The following is a 12,733-nucleotide window of genomic DNA, read 5'->3' on the forward strand; positions in this document are numbered from 1 at the left end:
ATTTGAATGTCTAAAAAACCACAACGTGAAACAAGGCAAAAACGCCACATGATAGCAAACGTTGATCTCAATAACCACTGTAAGCTGATAAAAAAAAGTAGACTACATCTCCGTTAATGTAATCTACATTAAATAAAAGGTATAATGTATGTCTCAGTCAAAATGATTGTCTTTACCATTCAGAGACATCTTGATGTAGACGTCCTTCCATCGACTCTACATCTTCCCTTTCCAGCTCAGGTTCAGAGTCTGGCTCATACATATACGGTTGAATTCCGTAGGTCGCGGCCAGGTCGGGTTCATTCACAACTTGCGCCATGATGTCATTTTGGAATGATATGCTGAAGTTACCTGCGGTGTCAACCCCCCTCCTTCCTGCCACCAATCAACGCGCCCCTCATTTGCATTATTAAAATGACCGTCCACGACAGCCAAAATATCGCATCAGATCTCGCGAGACAATAATGCCTTCAGAAATAAGGGTCAGAGGAGCTCTGTGTTTATTTTTCTTCCACTTTTCTTTTTTAGAAGGGCCTGAAAGACTATAATAGAGCGTGGGTATCCAAGGTAATACTAGGTTATGACTCCTTTAATGCAGCATTATATATGTAAATAGGTGTGTTTGAGCTGTTTAAATATAAAAAAATAATAATAAAAAAAATATATTAGGGCTGCTCGATTATGGAAAAAATCATAATCACGATTATTTTGGTCAGTATTGAAATCACGATTATGTAACACGATTATTTCGCATGACTTTGGGCACGTGTTGCATTTATTCAAAAGACACCTTTCAACATTTCTTAAAAAAAAATCGACATTTGAACATTGATTGTACTTTTTGAACTATTAAAATAAATAATATAACAGATAATACTTCAATGAGTTTTTTTAATAATTCCCGCAGCTCTACCACTTACAATGCGGAAAATTCCCCCGCAAACATTGATTCACTTTAGCATGTAGATTGTATGAGTAGCCTAAATTAATCCCCACAGATTTATAAAATCAAATCAATCATTTTAAAACTTTATCCAAGACGCAATTTCACAAACGGCGTGAGTGTTCAGCGGCGCCGCGTCTTCTCTCTCTCCGTCTCTCAAAATGAGTTGGACAAGGCAAGCGTCGAAACTACACTCTCGCGTTTAGGAGTCGGGACATGACGGAATTGTCACTTGCACAATCGGGCCAGCATTGCATCGTAACTAAAGTTGATCATTTTCACTTCTTTTTAAGTCTTATCAGTTTAAACATTCAAGCGGAGAGAGTTTATGGCTTCGGAAGGGGCGGAAGTGTGTGAGAACACAAGACAAAATTAGAGCGTTCTTTCAAAACAGAACATGGCAAAATAATAGTTTTTACTCCATTGTACTATTTTGGTGATCGCTGGGAGTTCAATTAATTGCACAGCCCTATAATATATCATAGTTATTTGTGGTGGGGTAAATTAAACACAATATGTACTGCATTGTGGTATATGAAGCTGCCTGAAGTGTACATATGAAGTAGACTCGCTCCCTCTGTCAAAATCTAAAAGTGGACTGGAACGCAGCCCAGGGCTGAATCCGAAATCGCCCCCTATACCCTCAAGTAGGGCATTATTTGAGGGGACAGCATTTGTAGTGGTGTCTAAAACCATAGTGGACGTTATTGAGTGCACTCATTCTATCCCACAATGCACCGCAATAACGAGTGTACAACCGATGTACGCTCAACGTCTGTCCGAATTCGCTCACTTGTTTTCATTCACTCCTTCAAGTGAACTGTATTAGTGGACTAACGTAAGGAATCGTGATTGAGGGTTTAGGGCAGGGGTCGGCAAGTAACTTTGGCCGCGGGCCAATATTTTTTTTAGCCAGTAGATGGCGGGCCAGCTACACGGAGTAGGCCTATGGATACAAATTAAATACTCTTATATAGGCCTATAATTGTGGAATATGATGTGTCCGTCACCGTCCGTGGATCATTCATTCAATCTTTTTTATTTTTATTTTATTTTATTAAAACCAAAAATAAAAAGATGAAAAACGACTTGTTTTTCCATTATTTATTTCCTGAACTGAAATGAAAAAGAAAAAAAAAAACGAATAAGGACGGGTTTTCTGATTTTCTGATTGTGCTCAGATCAAAAATAGAAAAAATTTATTAGACAAATTTTTATTTTTATTTTTAATTTATGCATATATCAAGGAAATCATTTTAAACAGATCAAGTACTATTGTGGTAACAGATTACAGCCATTTTAATAAAGGTGTGAATAGCAATCATGCCTCATTCCGTACAGTCCGACTTTTGAACTTTATTCCTTTTTTATTATTATTATTTATTCAGGGACACACACATACACACCTAAGGTTTAAGGAGGTCTGCGCGGGACTGTTTTTTTTTCCGTCCCGCTCCCACAAGGTTCTATTCAGCAACCGCTTAAAATATACTCGGTGTTACCCCCGCTTTATTTCCCGACCTGACGGGTCCACAAAATTTAGATCTCGTTTCCATAATCTCACATTCAAATGTCTCTAACGGAAAGAAGGAGATTAAGTAGCCTATAATAATTATAAATGCTTTACAAAAATTGTGTTCGTGTCAATATAAATAGTAGGCTATTTTAACATTGTACTGTCAGCAGAGAAAAAAAATGCCACAGAAAAAAAGAAAGAAATATAAATAACATAAATTAAATAGGACAAAGCCTATCACTCAAATTTCTAAGCAACATAAACGAAAATCATATTGCCCTAGGCTACTGACGAAATGAAGTAGGCTATTTTCTGCCGAACTATTTCAAACATCCTTGCAAAAAAATAATGTTGTTGACTGACAATGGTTTCAGTACCAACAGCTCCTCAGAGCTAGGTGTACAGGTGGTCAGAATTAAGTGCGGATACGCTGTCAAAAGATGTCGGGAGTGCGAGTGGGCTATTGTCAGTCAGACCGCCCGCTCCGTCCAAAGTACACCAGAGTTCTGACCGCTACCGTCTTTTGACGCACGAACGGACACAAAGTGGTCAAGCGTATAACTAGACGCGGCAGGCGCGAATTTGACGCGCTATTCGCGTCCGGTATGAACGCACAGTTATACTTTAAAATGTAATCCCGCGCCGCATGATTCCCTATGGGCGTTTCACACAGTATGCGGCGGTGAAATCGCCGCGCGACTACGGCTTTTCTCAAGTAGTGGAAGAGTTTTGTGCAGCATTTAGGACTACCAAAATAATCCGGCGACCGGCGGGCCAGAAAATATTGCTGGCGGGCCAGTTTTGGCCCGCGGGCCGCCAGTTGCCGTTCCCTGGTTTAGGGGGTGATTTTGGATTCAGCCCCCAGGAGTGTCCAATCCTGCTCCTTCCAGAGGAGCTTAACTTCAGCCCTAAGCAACACACCTGAACCTGGTCCTCAGGATGACTAGAAACTGTTGGAGCTAAACTCTGCAGGAGCAGGATTGGACACCCATGTTATAGTTGGACAGTCAGCTATCAAACACTAGATGAAGGTCTCCACGGTGTCTACTGTTAAAGCAAGCTTGGGAGGAGCATCTGGGGATGGAGATTTCTGAAGACTTCTGGGAGTCTGCCATGATTTTATTTTACAACCACTGGCCTGTCACAATTAAAAGATGCTGTGCCAAGTGTAAAGGCCAATTCACACTGCCCCAACAGACACCAACAAACTTCAAGTCAGAATGTCTTTGCGTGTCATTTTTCGCCCGAAAATATGGCGTATAAAAGAAAGAGGCTGAGGGTGAAGCCGTGTTTGCTGTGACAGGATAGACTTGAATTTATACAGAGAACTGCAATTGATCCAGACAAACTGTTAAATAGAAAGATTAAATACTCCAGCTTCCATATTTGTTCAGTTTTTATGCAAAAATTCGGTTGCAGTGACAGTATTTTTTAAATTTATGTCAGGAGTGCAAAATAATCAATTCATAACTTATATTTTAAAACACATTCATATTCAGTCACGTCTGCTGTGGTTTGTGTTCACACAGCTGCACTGAACAGCGTCCGTTAGGCCTTTTAGTCCAAAAGTGTGCATACTTGAAGAAATTAGATTTTATATATATATTTATTGATATAATTACGAAAGCTAACTTAATATCTATTAGACAGAATCAAAATTTCTATTCATTATTCACTGATTTATGCGATCTTATGACAATTGACGACTTCCTGCGCTGTCTGTTTGTGCTTTCACTTCCCAGAGAAATGTTTCTACGTATGAAACATGAAGCTAATAAACAGGATTTCGATAGGCTAGGATATGATTCGTATGTGATTTTCATGAGGTCTGGGCTATTTTCATATCAATAAAGGGATGTTTACATTAGAGTTAGTTGGAAAGTCCTGTCACTCTGCTCAGACATTCCAAGACCCGACAAACGCTGGTTGAACTTGTTCAGTCGAGTGAAAACAAACCTCAACCAATGCCAGCAAACTCCACAGGGGTTACACACGGATCAGACAAACTCTGACTGCTGGTGTTTGTTGGCGTTTGTCTTTGCGATGTGAATTGGCCTTCAGACTACGACATCTCTTCAGAAATCTACATCCCCAGTCGCTCCTCCCAAACTGTGCTTCCACAGCTGAACTGGCATCCTCACATGCTGCAATACCCACTTTTGAAGGCTCAGAATATGTGCATTTAATGATGAAGAATCTTGAATACCATATTGTCCCATATGTGGTTGTCATCATGAGCATTGGTGATTGACAGTGCTGATTGTGTGTGTTGTCCTGCAGTGTGGGAGTCTCTGAAGATGCCGGTGGGATACGGTGTGTTTGCTGCTGTGATCGCTGGTGTCCTCTCAGTGCTGCTGGGTCTTGTCGTCGCACACTGCTGTTTCTCCAGGAACCCCATGCACACGCCTCGCCCCCGGAACAAGCTCATGGACCTGGAGATGGACTAAACCAGTCCTCCGTCCCCGACCCTGCCCAAAAACACTTCAACCAACTCTGGGACTGGATGTGGATATGCACATTGCTTAACATGAGACGGAGAACCTGATAAAATACACTCCGAGGATTGAGCCACGGCTCCGTATTCCAACTCGGGAGCAATACACTTATTATTCTCAGGAATAAAGCACTGACGGCCCAATCCCGATGTTTTTTTTCCCCCTTTGTAACTTGTAACACATCCAGATTGCTGATAGGATGAGAGCATCAGGAATGAAATCTGTCATCCGGTACAAACGTGTGACCAAACCAGCAATGTTAGAGTTTGTACAGTTGATTTGAGCAATTAACAGGAAGGACTCTTAAGGAAAGAGCCGAGAATCTCTCAGTTATGACTGTGGCAGAGACTACAATTTTTGACTGACCTTTTAAACCGCTGCGGTCCCGGAGGATTGGTTTGTCACGTCCACTGTGACCCTGCCCGTCTGTCAGAGTTATGAACCTAAAATGACTGACCTTTCCTCTCGGTGGCACAGCGTAGCGTTGATGGATGGGGGCTTCAAGACTGCATCCGTCTGGGATCCAGAAGTGAGCACTCGAGGGAACGGACCCAACTGACCGCCAATCCGCGGCTCGGCTTCCTTAAAGAACGCTTGTCTGGCATTTCAAAGGCTCTGATAACTGATACCAACACACTGTTGGCATTAACTCTTTCCTCACTTTCACTGGCCTGCCCTCAAACAACGAGAATTATCAGTATCCATCCTTGCATTTTTCCCCCCTCTTGTCAGAATCCACTCATTATGCCGACTCTCACACCACTGACCCGCACTGACACTGTTATGCTGGATCCTTCTGTGGAAATGCCGTCTTTATCCACCATGTGGTCAGCGGAGTATTTTCTGAGAAGGGAAGTAAATGTGTGAGTTTCCAGCTGTTCAGAGCCTCATTCATAGACCAGTGTCCACAAGATGTTTTACTTTTATATACAGTAGTCCCGTTATGGATATTCAATTGTTTAATTTTTATTTTTTTATGTTGTTTTATTTTAAATTGTGTGAAGTTTTATGCGCTTTAACCATCTTTTTTTTTTTTTGGCTAAGAGGAAATAAGTATTTTTCTCTTTGTGTTCAGTGACTCACTCCAGTTCGCAATGGCAAACCGACAAAAATGTATTTCTTAATAAAACAAACCTATAACACTGTGTTGACTTGAGCTTTCTGTTTATCCCGAATCTGACGAGAGGCCCCTGGGAAATGCCTCAGTCTTCTTTAAATATTAATGAAGATTTGTTTTATATGCATAAAAATGCAGTCATATTTCTTTCCTTTCCTGACGACTGGCTCTTTGTCATTTCATTTGAGTTGTACTTTCCTTCATTTACTCTTCTTCCTGGTCATTTGTCCCCTTTCCTTCATCATGACAAAAGCTGCTGGCTTGCTTTATTAACAGAAACCTGTATTATTGATTACATTAAATTAATTAACCACACCATGTTTTTTTTTTTGTGACTCAATAAAAGTTTCAATAAAACTTTAGTAAATTTGAGTTTACAACTTAATTTTTTTAAAGATTATTTCAATAATTATAATAATTTAGGGACAAAGCCCACTATAAAAGCGTCTTAAAAGTAGTCGAGATGACGTTTTGTTCTATAAGTAACATGCACAGATCATCTTCCTATTTGACCGGGTCTGTTTGCAGGGAATGGATCTGATAAGCACTCATGTTATGAGTTTCATCTTCTGAAGAGTATTAAATTGTGAATGAGGCTTTCACCCATTTATATATTACGTACCATTTTGAAGTTCATTTGTGTAATCATGTATTTGTCATTGTCAGTTCAACAAATACTTCTGTGTTACTTGCATAACTCCCTCAACAAGTCTCAACATGGGAATTCCCCGTCTCTCCTCATGAATGCTAATGAAGGTTTTCAGTCACATGTCTTTATGTGACGTCAGGCAGAGTTTATTTCGAGAGCATCGGAACCGGTTTAACGTAAACAGTCTTGCCTTGAGGGGCCTTGACCTTCGACCCTGAGCCACGTGCTTATAAAGAGGTGCTTTCCTTTTCCTGATGTGCAAGTCTATAGGCTTTCATCGCTATCCTTCATTTGAACCAATTGGTTTCTTATGAACTTTGATGTCTTTTTATCACACACTGGACTATCTGAGAAGGCTCATTCTCGTGCTGTACATCTTTATGCACTTTTTGACCCCACAGTACATGCTTTACTAAAGTACTGATGTTTTGAGAAGGTAAGAACGGCTCTGGCAAACATTAGGATTATCTGAGAGAGGGTGAATAGGGGCGTGGTGGTGTTTGTTGATAACGTCGCCATGGCAACAGTGTAAACAAACGGACATCAGATCTGCTCTTCCCCTTACTCCCTCAGTCAGGATCATCCCGTTGTGCCCATTGAATCTAATTGAAACTATTAAGGGAAAACATACCCACCAATCAGAGCAGTTTCAGTATCAATCAGTACGCTTGTACATACCCTGACATGATTAATGTCTCATATGATAAAGTGAAGTGCACTACACTACAGCACTATAGATGGTTGACCAACACCAGAAAGTACCAGTTTCCCAGTCCTTGGCAGGAGGCCTGTGAAGTGAACTACGTCTGTACAAGCACGTATATGACACGGGTGAGGATTGCTTCAACCGTGCTGTAAAATCACATTAACTTTGTGTTTACCGAGTGTCAGACTTAGCTGCCATATTCTCGTCTCTGCTCTTGGTGACAGTACTAGCGTTAGCATTTGACATTGAAGAACTTTGTATACTTTTTATGTCCACGTGTCAGTGGGTTCACATGCTTAAAATGAATGTTTGAAGACAAACACACTGAGAGCAAATGCGAATCTTTCCCAGCAAACACAGCATTTCCTTACCATTAGCGCATCATCCACATTCGGTTGTGTTTTCAGATTCAACTCCTACAATTCCAGGAACATTCTCAGTAAGTTATTTGTTTTTTGTAAACTCAGAATGTTTTTACATGTGACACTGAGACTCCAGCGCATGTAGGCCTATCAGGAACAGAGCGCAATGAAGCCCTGTAGTGTTGGAAAGTCGTAATCACTACATCAGGTGCAAATGTACCATCAACTCAGACTCTGCATCTGTTGTGTCTGCCGTATGTTTACACTTACCCCAACTCAGAAACTCTGGGCTTAAAGACATTTCCCAGTTTCCCACTCGTAATTATGATTGTGTGGCAGCGTTCATGTGCATTCTGCTCATAAATAAGACCTTGACTTGAATGCACCGGGAAGCTGACTCCAAAGCAGGTTTGATTTGCGTGTTGTATCTTTACTTACATTTGCTCACTTCTGATTGGTTGAATTGTGTGGAGTGAAGTATACTACTAACGTTTATGCTATATGTCTAACTTGTCAGCTAAGTTTTTCAACTTTTGACAACTTTTTGGAGGTTTGATGTTTGGCTACCATTTTTACTAAGGCTTATCTACTTATTTAAGAAATGACGTGCCAAAAAAATGGCATTTTACAAGCCAGCAGATGGCGCTGTTTTCGATACTCTAGGATTTAAATATATATATATATATATTTAAATCCTAGAGTATCGAAAACAGCGATACTCTCGATACTAGAGTATCGAAAACAGCGATGTTTATATATATATATATATATATATATATATATATATATATATATATATATATATACAGTACCAGTCAAAAGTTTGGAAACGTTACTATTTTTAATGTTTTTGAAAGAAGTCTCTTATGCTCATCAAGCCTGCAGTTAAAAAAACAAAAACAAAAAAAAAACAGTAATATTATGAAATATTATTACAATTAAAAAAAATGGTTCTCTTTTTTAATATACTTTAAAATGTAATTTATTTTTGTGATGCAAAGCTGAATTTTCATCAGCAAGTACTCCAGTCTTTGGTGTCTTATGATCCTTCAGAAATCATTCTAATATGATGATTTATGATCAATGTTGGAAACAGTTGTGCTGCTTAATATTTTTTTTTAGAACCTGAGATACTTTTTTCAGGATTATTTGATGAATAAAAAGTTAAAAAGAACTGTATTTATTTAGAATAGAAATCTTTTGTAACAATAAACACTACCGTTCAAAAGTTTGGGAACAATAACTTTTTTTTTTTTTTTTAATTAGTACTTAAATTCAACAAGGATGCGTTAAATTGATAAAAGGTGATGGTAACGATTTATATTGTTAGAAATGTTTTTATTTTGAATAAATGCTGTTTTAATGAATAAATGCTGTTAACGTTTTACTCATCAATGAATCCTGAAAAAAGTATTCCCAAAAAATATATTAAACAGCAGAACTGTTTCCATCATTGATAATAACTGAGTATCAAATCATCATATTAGAATGATTTCTGAAGGATCATAAGACACCAAAGACTGGAGTACTTGCTGATGAAAATTCAGCTTTGCATCACAAAAATAAATTACATTTTAAAATATATTAAAAAAGAGAACCATTATTTTAAATTGTAATAATATTTCATAATATTACAGTTTTTTGTTTTGTTTTTGTTTTTTAACTGCAGGCTTGATGAGCATAAGAGACTTCTTTCAAAAACATTAAAAAGTAATGTTTCCAAACTTTTGACTGGTACTATATATATATATCAAGTGTTTACTGTAACAATTAAAAAATGTAAGCTTTAATGAAGGTCCTTATGTATTTATTTATTAATAAAATACACATCAGTTAAGCGGCATACTGAAAGTGATGTCAATATATGATGTAATAAAATTGTGATAAAACATAATAAAGCCACTGGGAACTTTTTGGTCTCATGGATCAGCATGTCTGGGACAAATATCTTAAAAAAAAAACATTACGTCAAAATATGTATTCTTTTCCTGTATTATTGTTTGATGTCTATATCTGCTAATTGTTTGTCTCCATTCTGGCCCCTTGCTCACTTTTAAAATCTTGAGCATGTGACCAGCGTGATGGATTATTTGAAGTATCAGGCCATTTTTTGGCAAAAATGTTGATGTTTTTATTGTGTAAACTGAAGCTTCATGATCATTGGACTTTCCAGCAGAACAATGATCCTAACATACATCCAAATCTACCAAAGCTTGCTCAGATAACACCTGCTCAGTCTCCAGTTTTACATCCCTCTGAACATATTTGGTGAGAACTGAAGAAAGCAGTGGCACAGAAACCAGCAGATATCAGTGATCTGGAAGCTTTTACCGAGGAACGATCTACGATTCCAGCAGAGAGTCAGAAGCTTGTCAGCAATGTTTTTTGGGGGTTATTAAGAGTAAGGGGATTCTCTACAAAATACTGACCACTGGGGGTTGAATAATTTTGGATTTGCCTTTTTTAGAGCCAATATGATCTTAATCAACTTTACATTCTCAGAATCACTCCGATGTCTGTTCAAATTACTATGATGTTTACTTATGTTTATGTTTTTCATAACATTTTGTTCACTAGAATATTTTGCAGATGAATAATCTACTTAATAAACTGCTTGAATAATTTACATTGATTTTTTGTAAGAATGAATTTACGATTACTTTTAAGTTGCATCATGTTTACATCTGCTGTTATGTTATGTAAAACTTATAAAATTAAAGAATATAATATATTTTAGCCATTGTATGAGTGAATAACCAGGGCTGGAAATGGTGTGTGTCAGAGACCAAGACACTGTCACACAGATTGACAGATTTGATTCATTGATTTATTCAGAATTTATTTATTTAAAATCAGTTTGGAAGTGTTTGAGCCACAAGAGGGCGTCCTAACAATATCACATTGGAGAGAGTGATTCCTTCAACGCTACAGTCAGTGCTATAACACCCATGCTAGGTGTAATGACACTAGAACAATAGACTTATTATGGAAAATAATGTTAGTTTAATGGCTGGGGTGAGCACAGTATGCCGTTACAATGCCACAGGCTTTCTTAACAGCATTTCCTTTCCTTGTTATATTTATATTCACTCTCACATTGTGGTCAAGCTCAGCACTCTGAGAGCACTAGTTCTAGCACACGTTCTTCCTCTAGCTCAACCCACAGCGGTTTCTGTTCGTGAGACTGAACATGTACCGTAAACGTGTTTTGTTAAGTAAAGATATGATTGATTATTTCCAATATTTCTCTAATATATCAAAGTATAAGCATATCATTTAGAGTAGTTTTGAATATTTAAAAAACACTGTAAAATTGAACACAGTTGAACATCAAATTTGGTTTAAATTATTTCCCTGTGGAGTTGAAATGACAGACAACATTACTGAAGAGGTTTTGGCTGTTTCAGAAATTCACTTCGCTGTGGAGAGCCGTTCAGCCCTGCTTAAAATGGTTGAGGCAGCGTATTTCTGCCCCTGTGTGCAAGACACTGGTCAGTTTACAATTGGATAAAATAACCACAGACAAGCAGACGCCAGTGTCTCCTCCTCTATTATTTTAGTGAATTAAATGCCTAGTGCCTGGTGTCTATTTTGGCAGAAGTAGGCAGTTGTGTCTCAAACTCGTTTCACTAACATCTTTTTGCTCTCTGTATCTAGGAACATTTCTACTGTCCCAGATATCAAATGACATCTGGCCCATTTGTGGCCCACATCTCCCATATTCTTCTGGCCCACATACCGCATGAATGAAGGCATATGTGCCATAGTTGGCCCAGTTGAGGATATCTGGGGTGGATCTCTTAGATTGGTCTTTGACACATTCGATCTTGACAGCATTATAATATAATATTTCCCATTGATTATAAATTGTGCAAAAAAAGAATAATAACAACTTGATTTTTTTCTTTACAAATCATAAATCACATATTTAATCTCGGGCCTTTCGTTGACACCATTGTCTACTTTGTAAACTAATATGTTAACCTCTGGACATACTTTATCAGTGGTAAGGGAAGTTGTAATTAAAGGACAGTTGTAATAAAAAAAATCACACAAAAAGGATTTGCATTTATTTGTTAAAGTTTAAAAAAGCATAAAAAATAAAAATAAATTGCCAGCCACCGTTAGCAGTGGACACAGATGGAGTATATCGAGTCCATCAACACCCCAAAGCTGCACAGTCCCTCGTCCTGGGTCGACATTTCATTCAGTAACATTATGCAGTTTTGATTTATATGCTGTTTAATGTTTATGATAAAGTTATTTTACATACAGTGTGTGCAGAATTATTAGGCATGTTAATTTGGAGCCCGTCTGGAGGTGTTGGGGAGGATGGAGGGGAGGACCCAACATAGTGGTGTTGGGGGGGATGGAGGAAAGGTCCCGTCTTGGTGGTGGTTGGGGAGGATGAAGCGACAGCATCTGCAAACTCAGACATGTGTAAGTACCACCCTTTTATACTGGGCTATTAGGATATGATTGGATAGATGAGAAGGTAATAAGTGACGTGAACGATTGAGTCTTCCTGGCAGAACTTGCGCTAGCCTTCATATCTTCTTTAATGTGAATGTAACATAAATTGTTGCTATTTTAAATTAATCCATATATAAACATCATTACTACTTTCGGCAAAAAAAAAAAAAAAACAGCCATATATCCCCCAAAATCTGCACAAAAACATTAATAAAAAAAGTGATATTACAAGCGTTTTAAAAAACTGACATGATTGTTACAAAAATCACAAGTTTGGGGCCTCCGGAGAACTGATAAAAGTTAAAGTTTAACTTTTGCATAAAGTTTAAGGTAAAAATAACTGCCATTAATTAGCAAATATTACTAGTAGGCAATCTTACTATAGTAGGCTACTATGCAATTAGACAAGCTGTTCATTAATTACATCACTTTATCTCTGTCTTTATTCCCTCTTCTCTCCTTCTTCCCTGCA

General features: G+C 38.1%; 1 protein-coding gene across 1 annotated transcript in view; it reads left to right on the forward strand.

The window, feature by feature from the left end:
- Nucleotides 1-6,099, forward strand: part of ptgfrna (prostaglandin F2 receptor inhibitor a) — a 48,988-nt gene extending 42,889 nt beyond the window's left edge. Inside the window, exon 8 of the mRNA XM_082176125.1 lies at nt 4,740-6,099. Coding sequence (XP_082032251.1) covers nt 4,740-4,906 — 167 coding nt within the window. The 3' untranslated portion in view covers nt 4,907-6,099. The remainder of the gene's footprint in view (nt 1-4,739) is intronic.
- The last annotated feature ends 6,634 nt before the right edge of the window (nt 6,100-12,733 follow it).

Source organism: Leuciscus leuciscus, assembly GCF_965113295.1.
Source record: "Leuciscus leuciscus genome assembly, chromosome: 7".
Lineage (NCBI taxonomy): Eukaryota > Metazoa > Chordata > Actinopteri > Cypriniformes > Leuciscidae > Leuciscus > Leuciscus leuciscus.